The sequence below is a fragment of the Pelophylax lessonae genome, assembly GCF_965119305.1.
Source record: "Pelophylax lessonae genome assembly, chromosome: 13".
Classification (NCBI taxonomy): Eukaryota; Metazoa; Chordata; class Amphibia; order Anura; family Ranidae; genus Pelophylax; species Pelophylax lessonae.
The window spans coordinates 119,127,811-119,139,820 of record NC_138780.1 but is presented as its reverse complement, the minus strand read 5'-3'; the positions used below and the strand labels follow the sequence as shown (position 1 = coordinate 119,139,820).

Genomic DNA, 12,010 nt, shown 5'->3' with positions numbered 1-12,010 from the left:
ATACATTTTATATTAATTTAGGTTACCATAAAAAAAACGTATATTTTGGTGGGAGACAATAATAAAATTGGCATTGCTGGCAGTTGGTCCACTAGTCTTCACCATACTAACTACTTGCAAAGCATTTCAGCCTATCAGATTTCAGCTGTCATTTTTACAAGCCTAATTAATGAAAAAGGGTGTTTCCTTTGAGCAAGTAAAAATAAAACAATGCCTTGTTGCACATGGTGGTGGCATGCATGGTCTGTCAGTAGTGATATTGTAAGAAGCTATTATTGTAAGGACATTGCAGTCTGGGGTTGTTGTCGAGATAGAGAGTTGAAAAAGTTGCATATGTTTTAGCTCTTGTATCGGAAAGGTACACAGAAAATATTGTGGGCAGTTCTGACTTATTGTAACTGAATATTGGACATACGTAGCATACCCAAACCATGAAGTAAAATGACATGACATATTGGCAGCTACATGAATTAATGTGATGTAACGGTTGTACATGACTTTTGCATGAACTGTTTGCTATAATCTCACCATTGTGTTATTAAAATTTGATTAATGTCCCGTAAAATAAAGATTTGGCTAGGAAGTTTGTTGTACATGTATTGTGCATTTCCAGCTGCTTTGTTGACTTAGCTATATTTGCTTTTTTCTTAAACACCACTTGTTCAACCAGCCGATTGAGCAAATACCTTGGACTTGATCAGAATGCAACATATGTATACCCCAGGTAGAATGGAGCGTCAGATGTTGGAAATGAACAACTAGAAGCCAACGTGACAATTGGCTCTTGCCCTTTGGTGTAGCACTGGCATAATGAAATCCATGGGTTTTGTGCCTCATGTGCCTTCTCTGCCAGTTACATGACCTCAGGACATGGATTTAGCTATCAGTGCCATCCACCTATTGCAGAGCTAATAACATCTTCAAAATATTAAAGTGTATTTACACGATTACAAAAATGTATTATATTGCATTACGCCAGTCCTTCGATGTGCAGGCCTTGTTTTCATCTGCTGATCTTGAAAACAACACAATTTCTGTCACTTTGCTTTCTCCATCACGGTATCTATGGAGGTTTTAATGGACAGTTTGGATGGTTTTAATGGACATTTAATCCTTTGTTCATCTTGTTTGCATGATAGTTGATGTGTTTAGTAGTTTACAAAAGACAGATAGGGTTGTTTATGCTGTCTATTTAGCTCACAGGAATTGACGAATTGACAAGAGCCCTACACTTCTGGCAAGGTCAACGGGTATTTTCTATATTTACTTGCTGAAAATGTCCTTTGCCTGAAAAAAAAAATGAATACATTCACCACATCTAAAGACTGCAATATACATTATTACCTTTTTTGTTTCTTTTTTAGAGGCTGTTTAAATGCATACTTTACTTATATGCTATACTGTTTTATTAGATATATTGGAACATGTCATTTAGGAAACTTGGAAAGACTATGATCAGAAATTCCCTTTTTTTCTTATATTTTGTACAATTTGAGAAGCAAGCATCTGAGGGTGTGCTAGTTGTGGCCTTCATGTGCTGGCATTGTCCAAATATGTTTATTTGATGGTAAATTGTCCAAGCTGTACATTTGGATATTCTGCCTGCTCAAATGCCGTCAGACCCCCACAGTATGTGTATTATGGCTGCCATCAAATTCTTCTAGGAAACATTTTGTGACATATTGGTTCAGTAGCGGGGTGCGTGCGACTCCTTGGATGGGTTCACAAGATTTTCAACAGGCATAGCAAACAACAGTTCTCAGGGAACATGCAGTTTATTTATAAGGACTGTATACATTATGTACAGGAGCAAAAACAGAAAAAGAATAAAAAACTTTGGCACTTAACATACAGGATCCCTGGCTAATAGACCTAGAACAACCTACTGCTGCCCAGGCACCTAACTCTATGCAACATAAGGTCCTTGCCACACAGGATGTATCCCACCAAACATGAACTGTATTTTACCACACAGGTATTCTAAAACTTCCTAGTCTGCCATGCACAAAAACTGGTTGCAGGGTGGAGAAAAACTCCAGTGCATGCTACTCAACCTGCTTTTGCTGGGCCCTTTGTCTTCTTCGCCAGCCAAAACAACCACAGCTCTCCCACAGTGCTGTATCTTGGCCTAGGCCAACAAGGCCCAGGCCTAGGGCAGCACTGTGTAAGGGGGGCAGCAAAAAATTTGGACTTGTGTTTGCTGCAACTGATTATTTCACTTATTTGTATAAGGACTATGGACTTTCTATTTATTATACAAATAAGTTACATAATCCTAGGGCTACAATCAGTGGCAGCAAACACAAGTTCAAATATCTTAAAAGAACTGATGGGGCTGCACTGATATGGCAGCACTAATATGCTGCACTGATGGGCACTAATATGCTGCACTGATGGGCACTAATATGCTGCACTGATGGGCACTAATGAGTGGCCAATGGTGGGTACTGATAAACTGCACTGATGGGCACTAATGAGGCTGCATTGATGAGGCTGCACTGATGGGTACGAGGTGGCACTGATAAGCTTCACTGATGGGGCTGAACTGATATGGTGCCCTGATGGGCACTGATATGTTGCACTGATGGGCACTAATAGGCTGCACTGATGGCCACTGATGAGGCGGCACTGATATGATGCACTGATAGGCTGTACTGGTGGCCACTGATTGGGCTGCACTGATGGGCACTGATAAGGCGGCACTGATGGGCTCTGATAGACTGTGGTTTGTGGTTTACAAATGACAAGGCGGGTCATAAACAGGAAGGAGTGTGGCCTTATTTCAATGAGGGGGTGCACAAGTTTAGTCAGGCCTAATGCAGCACAAAACCTAAATACCCCACTGCTCTCCCACCTAATAAAAAGAAAGAAAAATACCCGTCAACCTGGCAAACTACCGGAATCTGGGACATATTAACTGTACTTTACATATTTTCCATCTTCGATACAACCACAAACTTCACAATAACTATCTTGGTAGCACCTTAGTCTTTATAAGAAAAAACAACAACAATGGTAGACACAACACACCACAAGGGTCAGGAGGGGAGAAGATGGGGCTTTGAATGATGCCAGAAAGATCATACAATTCTATAATAAGATATTCTACAAAAAATTTATTAAAATAGCATGTTAAAAACATTCCCAAAATAGGGAGTAAATAGAAACCGCCAAACCCGTGTGGTACAAAAAAGCATGGACTTTGCAGTGTTGAAACACATCAAAGTAAAATCCCAATGTTTCTCGTCCAGGACACTGACGCATTTTGACTGGCTCAGTCTTTCTCAGGGGAATATTGGATATTGAAGACACACTAGATTTCTAAAGATATAACATGTATTCAGAAAATATATACATATAAAGAAAGACCTATCATATATGAAAAAATAAACAATATCATATGCACACAAAGCTATTACAGAATAAATGTATTATGCTGGAGGTCCATGCATGAGATAGGGCCAAATGGATCTACCCTGCAACCACAGTGCTGGGGTCTCGAATACAAGGGACAAAAAAATGGCAACCTGGGCATTTGCACATTCATCTATCTACTAATACTATGAATACAATCTATAGAAAAGGCAGAAATGGGGGAGGGGGGGTGGGGGTGGTGGTAATGACAGTGTCCAAGGTCATATATAGTTTAGCTACTGGGGAGAGTCAAAAAGTACTAAGAAATGATCCAAAAATGTCACATACCTGTATGTAGAGACCAATATTTAGACAAAGTAAAGCTTGCAAGCTAGGTATAATGGGTGTCTGTGGGGAGGCATGAAAAGAGTCCCAGCTTCTCCCAGAAGAGAGCAAGCTACGCCTAGAGTATATAATAAAAAATCAATCAGACAATCACCTAGTCACAAAATATAGTTAATATAAGTGGATTTGAGGCATGTAAAGAAGAAAAAGATATATAGTATCTCACAAAAGTGCTACAATGTAAAGTAGTGAGGATACAGCTTGTATAACAGTGTACATTTTCTGTCCCCTTAAAATAACTCAACACACACCCATTAATGTCTAAACCGCTGGCAACAAAAGTAAGTACACCCCAAGTGACAATGTCCAAATTGGGCCCAATTAGACATTTTCCCTCCCCGATGTCATGTGACTTGTTAGTGTTACAAGGTCTAAGGTGTGAATGGGGTACAGGCGTATTACATTTGGTGTTATCGCTCTCACTCTCCCATACTGGTCATTCGAAGTTCAACATGGCACTGGCACCTCATGGCAAAGAACTCTCTGAGGCTCTGAAAAAAAGAATTATTGCTCTATATAAAGATGGGCTAGGCTATAAGAAGATTTCCAGGACCCTGAAACTGAGCTGCAGCACGGTGCCCAAGACCATACAGCGGTTTAACAGGACAGGTTCCTCTCAGAACAGGCCTTTCCATGGTCGACCAAAGAAGTTGAATGCACGAGCTCAGCGTCATATCCAGAGGTTGTCTTTGGGAAATAGATTTATGAGTGCTGCCTGCATTGCTACAGAGGTTGAAGGGGTAGGGGGTCAGCCTGTCAGTGTTCAGACCATACGCCGCACACTGCATCAAAGTGGTCTGCATGGCTGCCATCCCAGAAGGAAGCCTCTTGTAAAGATGATGCACAAGAAAGCCCACAAACAGTTTGCTGAAGACAAGCAGACTAAGGACATGGATTACTGGCCCTGTGTCCTGTGGTCTGATAATACCAAGATAAACTTATTTGGTTCTGATGGTGTCAAGCATGTGGGGCAGCAATCAGTTGAGAAATACAAAGACAGGTGTGTCTCGTCTACAGTCAAGTATAGTGGTGGGAGCGTCATGGTCCCGGGCTGCATGAGTGTTGCCGGCACTGGGGAGCTACAGTTCATTGAGGGAACCATGAATGCCAACATGTACTGTGACATACTGAAGCAAAGCATGATTCCCCTCCCTTCAGGGACTGGGCTGCAGGGCAGTATTCCAACATGATAAAGACCCCAAACACAACTCCAAGGCGACCACTGCCTTGCTAAAGAAGATGAGGGTAAAGGGGATGGACTGGCCAAGCATGTCTCCAGACCTAAACCCAATTGAACATCTGTGGGGCATCCTGAAATGGAAGGTGGAGGAGCACAAGGTCTCTAACAGACACCAGCTCTGTGATGTCGTCATGGAGGAGTGGAAGAGGACTCCAGTGACAACCTGTGAAGCCCTGGTGAACTCCATGCCCAAGAGGGTTAAGGCAGTGCTGGAAAATAATGGTGGCCACACAAAATATTGACACTTTGGGCCCAATTTGGACATTGTCACTTAGGGGTGTACTCCCTTTTATTGCCAGTGGTTTAGACATTAATGGCTGTGTGTTGAGTTATTTTGAGGGGACAGAAAATGTACACAGTTATACAAGCTGTACACTCACTTCTTTACATTGTAGCAAAGTGTCATTTCTTCAGTGTTGTCACATGAAAAGATATAATAAAATATTTACAAAAATGTGAGGTGTGTACTCACTTTTGTGAGATACTGTATATAGCATATATTCTTACCAATATTAATGATCAGTACACGCAGGTATAAGGTACATCAGTCATATTGCTGCACACATGGAGCAAACAGGCATACAAACTGAGCTCTTTAAGTGGAGGAAAGGCCTTGGCATGTGTGTTGACTGGGCCAATCCTGAGCCTTTGCTTGGCGCCAAAATTATGCTCCCTGCTGTGTAGATGGAGGGAGGGATGCCCCTGAAGGATTGCCAAGAAGTGGAGACAGCTGTGTCCTACTGTCCACTGCTGTCTGGAGCCAGTGACTTATTCTGGCCGGCAGCGTGTCACCACCAGAAAGGCGGTGACACCACAACCGGAACCGGACGTTCGGCTGCCACCATTTTGGAAAAGGGCGGCTATGGTTTCAGACAGCGTCAACACGATAGGTGGACTGTGCTGCATGGAGTGTTGCCCAAACCACCAGGGGGAGAGAAGATACTCAAAAGGGCAATCCCGATGCCACCAAGAGCGCCCCTCATGGGAAACCAGAGGGGGCTGCATGTGCTGGGCATTCGGGAACACTGAGTGGCCAAAAGGCCAGGGATGTATGCCCACACAGAAAGTGTGTGCTCCAGGGCAGGGCAGTGTCCATGTTTGGGATAGAGCCCCAACATTTACAAAATTGTACATAATAATATTGAATAAAATACAAGTGTAATTCTAAGTGTGTGACAAAAAAAAGGGAGAAAAGGAGAGGGGAGTTTTGGATGTATACGAGACATAAGAAATACACCAACACTAACGATTATCTCCAATTTAAATCCAACAACAATGGTATTCTCTCTGGTCTGCCATTCCCAAATCCAAAAAAGCAACATTCCAAAGTCAAATACTTCACAATAATAATGGGGAGCTTGGCATTCCAGCATAAAAGTCTTGTATGTGTAATTTCCTCTTTGAGCAGCCGACTGCTTCCTCACAAAGGAATTTATACAGTATTAGAAAACAAAACGGAAGTGCATCCAAATGTATCAGCAGATGGACAGGTAAATAGTAACCAATGTATTCAGCTCACCTTGGTGAGTTGCTGATCAATCACCAACTTGTGTCCCAGCTGACAAGCTTAACTAGCAGGAAACCACAGTGAGTTTCTAAGAGATCTTAAAAAACATCCCAAGATTGGGTGCACCATGATCAACATTGGGAAACTACAAGGTGCAGAGAGAGGAGGTAAATCATGTCACCAATGGTTAAACAAAGCCCTACATTTATAAAAATCAATGAATCTCAATGCATATCGGAGCATGCATTATTCCCACTTCAGGGGTTGAGGTATACTATTCCAAAACTAATAAAATGACACACTCCGCTGTGATGGATTTACCAAGGAACACCTGGTAATTAACATTGGTTGTTCCAAACCACCTTGGAGTTTGAGGTTTGGAGTCTATACACATATATTTCCATCAGACCGTAAACTTTCTCTATTAAACAGGTTTGAAATCCATCATAAATTACACAGATAGCTGGAATTATTAGTTTACTCCAGATGAGGAAAGAAATAGGGGGGAGGGGCCAGATGAGTGATGCAGCTCCCCCTTTTCTAGACCATACCAGGCCACATGCCCTCAACTTAGAGAGGGTACCTTTCCTGTTGATGAGGACACAGGCCTCTTCCCCACAACTCTGCCCCAATGGTTATGGGGTTCTATGGGTCAGGGGGCTTATCAGAATCTGGAAGCCCTTTTAAAAAGGAAGGATGCCCCTCCAAAAGCTGTCACCCCATTTAAATGCAAAAGGCTCCCGACATTTGGGCCAGGGTCCGTTGGATCTCCCTGCTGAGCATTCAGATGGCTGGACCAAATACGGACATGATCCTCTTTGGTTGAGAACATCATGAGGAATCCCAGGTGACAGCATTAACCAAACATGATTCATGTCCATGTTTGGCCAAAAAAGTCACCCAGGATGCCTTGTCCCTTTTTTTACATTCCACTGAGGTAACTGGGAGCTGTCATTCATGGGGAATGATGGACAACATGTTATTTAAAGAAATGTTTCATTTTTAATTTTTAAAACAGAGCTAAACTCTCGTATGCAAAATTAACTTTGCATATGTTAATGTGCATGTTATGTATGTGTTTGTTTTTTCAGTTGCTTCCTGTTTTTTTGCCCGGGTCAAAATGATGTCATACATCCCAGGAGTCTTCATTGACATTTTTTTTTATTTCATCTGGAGGAGGGGAGGAGGGCTTTCTCAGCTGAGCACACCCTCCTGCCTGCATGCCTGAGTTAAAGTGATTGTAAAGTGATCATTTTTTTTTTCCTTAAATTACAAACATGTTATACTTACCTCCTCTGTGCAATTGGATTTGCACAGGGCAGCCCGGATCCTCCTCTTCTCGGGTCCCTCATTGCTGCTCCTGGCCCCTCCCTCTGGTCTAGTGCCCCCACAGCAAGCAGCTTGCTATGGACACCCATTCAGACACGGAGCTGCTGTTCAGCCCCGCCTTTCTCTCTCCTTATTGGCTAACTAACTGATTCACAGCCACGGGAGCCAATGGTGCTGCAGCTGTGTCCCTGCCAATCAGGAGGGAGAGTCCCCGATGGCCAAGGGACTTGTGGACATCGCTGGACAAAGAAGGACCTCAGGTAAGTATTAGGGGGTGCTGGGGGGGGGGCTGCTACACCCAGAAGAATGCATTAAGATAAAAATCCTTCTGACTTTACAACTCCTTTAAGGCCAGGTGAATTCCAGGAAATAAATGCTACATCAACTTCAAGGGTTTTTTTTTCAAAGTGATTTCTCAACAAAATAAGGCAAAGAGACACGTGGGATGGGGAAGTTTGCATTGAATACTAAAAATGGATGAACCTGAGTTTTCAGTTTTTGGTGCTCAGGCACAGTTAAGTTCCGCTTTAAACATTTGTGTCCAACCTGTGGCCCAAGGGCTTTGCCTTTCCAAAAATAAATATCCCGTTCTTCACAATCACGCTTTATATGTGATCAGTTTTTGGCAGCATCTATATATGTGAGCAACACTTTCCAAGGATGAAGCACACCAAAGGCAAATTTAGAACCAAAATACAGTATCTGAGAATTCATTGAGAATTGCTGTGGCCTGATTATACTTGTAGTGCCGCTTTAAACAAAAAAAGTAAGATCTATACGGTCCCGCTGGTGCTCAAGAATGGATTGCCGGCATGAAATAGCACCATCCAGTAGTGTGTAGTATACTGAGAAAAATAGCCGCTCTCCCTGTCCAGTCTATGTTAATCTGTGTGAAATGGCCCAACCTTACAACACTCCACAAGGCACTCCATCTGACATGTTTTGCCCCACCTGCCAAGGCTTAGTCATCTATAACTAAGCACTGGTGGATTGGGCATAATATGTCGGCAGGTGTGGCTCATTGAGAATTGCTACTACATCCATTGGACCAGATATTGATTCATTATTGTATCAAAAACAGTGTCAAATATCGCTTCAGTTTTATGTTGCGCTTTTTTAATTTAGAATACATTTTTTTTTTTTTTTTTTTTAAATGAAGTTTTATTAGTCAGATAGGCACATTGTCTATATTAGTGATCTGCCCGACTTTTTCTGATTAAAAGCTATCCCTATTGTTAGTGTATTTTATGTGTGGCCCAAGACAATTCCTCTTCTTCCAATGTGGCCCAGGAAGGTCAAAAGATTTAACACCCCTGGCTTTAAACATTGTTACAATCCCTGCCAAACAAAACAGGAATGGGACCCTGTTATGTTCAGCTCATCGCTAGTTAACACACAGTACCAGTGAAGCTTTACTGAATTGCGCTGTGCCTGCTGTAAACATGCTTATTGTAGGGGAGAACAGAGAGAGGACCTCATTAGTGAGCTTCTCCTTCTTTATTATGCAGCCACAGGCTGGTCCTGAACCAGGCTGTATTGCCTAACTTTACAGTGTAACTAAACCCACAACAGTAAAATCAGTCTGTATATGCAGTAAAGAATGCTTGTTCCACCCACTCAGTGTGGAACCTAAGGGGTTTTTCCTCCACACTGTAAAAATGCTGTTTGATCCTGTCTTATTTGATATTCCCCTTCTTTTACTATCCCCAATCCATCTGCTAGTAGTACAGAGCCTTGGAGGCACTGTGCACATTCTCAGTTTGGTGTGTATTGCTAGAGAGTTTTTTTTTCTTGGGAGGGTGCATATGATCAGCACAGGGCCAATCAGCACTGTCCAGAGAGAGGGGCAGGGGTCATGCAGCCTCATAGGACAATCAGAGCAGAATGAAAACTCCTCCTACAAGCTTTAACCAGACACTTATAGAAGTCATAAGACTGCTATATCCTGCTGATGAGAAAAGGTATTTAGCAGGTTGTTTTTACTAAAACAATTGCATTTCCATGTTTTGTGTATTGTGGGAGACCAGATATAGTGAATACAGGGTCCTGGGTTTAGTAACACTTTAAACCTAGCCTGCAGGTCTGGAATCTGACTGTGCTGCCGTGGGGTACATAAGTTCAAAGACTGAACCAAATTACAAATCTTTGGTGAATAAAATGTTCATATGAATGTATTTCACATCTATCCACCGTATCTGCACCGATGACAACTAAACCAGTAAGCAATGTAACTTTTCTATTGTGTTCTACATTATAGATCATGTAAATATAACAACATTATATTTTCTTCTAGCAACCATCTACCTTTGCTCAGGCACAGCGTATCATACAAAATGAAGGCTTAGGCCTGAGGGGACTAAACAAAGGCCTTACTGCCACTCTGGGACGCCATGGTGTCTTCAATATGGTTTATTTTGGTTTCTATTTCAACGTCAAGAATGCTTTTCCTGTTAACAAGGTACCATGTTTAACTCTTATACACATTGATAGTCCTAAAGCAAAAAAAAGTTGTCCAGTGCAACCAATTAGAATCCTGCTCTGAGATGTGTTAGAAAGAAAAGCCAAATTCGTTGCTGATTTGATTACTACTGGTTTTCATTTGTTTAAAATGTTATAAATGTTCTACTGTTGTAAGTATTTATTTTCTTAATCCAGGTTTCATGTTCATGTGATTATATTACAGTGCCTTGAAAAGGTATTCATACCCCTTGAAATTTTCCAACTTAAAACCAAAAATGTAAATGTATTTTTGGGGATTTTATGTGATAGACCAACACAAAGTGGCACATAATTTTTACATGGATAGAAAATTAACAATGTTTTTCAAACTTTTTTACAAATAAATATGTGAAAAGTGAGGCATGCATTTGTATTCAACCCCCCTTACTCTGATACCCCTAACTAAAATCTAGTGGAACAAATTGCCTTCGGTCACCTAATTAGTAAATAGAGTCCACCAGTGTGTAATTTATTCTCAGTATAACTACAACTGTTCTGTGAACCCATCAGAGGTTTGTTAGAGAATCTTAGTGAATAAACAGCATCATGAAGGCCAAGGAACACACCAGATAGGTCAGGGATAAAGTTGTGGAGAAGTTTAAAACAGAGTTAGGTTATAAATAAATATCTCAAGCTTTGAACATCTCACAGAGCACTGTTCAATCCATCATCTGAAAATGGAAAAAGTGTGGCACAACTGAAAACCTACCAAGACATGGCCATCCACCTAAACTGACAGGCCGGGCAAGGAGAGCATTAATCAGAGAAGCAGCCAAGAGGCCCATGGTAACTCTGGAGGAGCTGCAGGGATCCACAGAGAATCTGTCCGCAGCACAACTATCACTCATGCACTCCACAAATCTGGTCCTTATGGAAGAGGGGCTAGAAGAAAAACATTGTTGAAAGAAAGCCATAAGAAGTCCCGTTTGCGAGAAGCCATGTGGGGGACACAGCAAACATGTGGAAGAAGGTGCTCTGGTAAGATGAGGCCAAAATTGAACTTTTTGGCCTAAAAGCAAAATGATATGTGTAGTCGAAAACTACCACTGCACATTACCCTGAATACACCATTCTCAACGTGAAACATGGTGGTGGTAGCATCATGTTGTGGAGATGCTTTTCTTCAGCCGAGACAGGGAAGCTGGTCAGAGTTAATGGGAAAATGAATGGAGCCAAAAACAGGGCAATCTTGGAAGAAAACCTGTTAAGAGTCTGCAAAAGACTTGAGACTGGAGTGGATGTTCACCTTCCAGCAAGACAACGACCATAAACATACAGCCAGAGCTACAATAGAATGGTTTAGATCAAAGCATATTAATGTGTTAGAATGGCCCAGTCAAAGTCCATACCTAAATCCAATTGAGAATCTGTGGCAAGACTTGTTTACACACTCTTTCCATCCAATCTGACAGAGCTTGAGCTATTTTGCAAAGAAGAATGGGCAGAAAATTTCACTCTCTAGATGTGCAAAGCTGGTAGAGACATACCCAAAAAGACTTGCAGCTGTAAATGCAGTGAAAGGTGATTCTGCAAAGTATTGACTCAGGGGGGCTGAATACAAATGCAGGCCACACTTTTCAGTTATGTATTGGTAAAAAATTTTGAAAGCCATTTGTCATTTTCCTTCCACTTTACAATTATGTGCCACTTTGTGTTGGTCTATTACATAAAATGCC

The 12,010-nt window shown here is 41.7% G+C and overlaps 1 protein-coding gene across 3 annotated transcripts in view; it reads left to right on the top strand.

Annotated features, from left to right (window-relative positions):
- The window catches only part of SLC25A21 (solute carrier family 25 member 21), a 611,357-nt gene that overhangs the window by 498,518 nt on the left and 100,829 nt on the right, over positions 1-12,010 (top strand). For all 3 annotated transcript variants that reach the window (XM_082275211.1, XM_082275210.1, XM_082275212.1), the window contains exon 8: positions 10,129-10,293. In XM_082275211.1, coding sequence (XP_082131337.1) covers positions 10,129-10,293 — 165 coding nt within the window. The remainder of the gene's footprint in view (positions 1-10,128; positions 10,294-12,010) is intronic.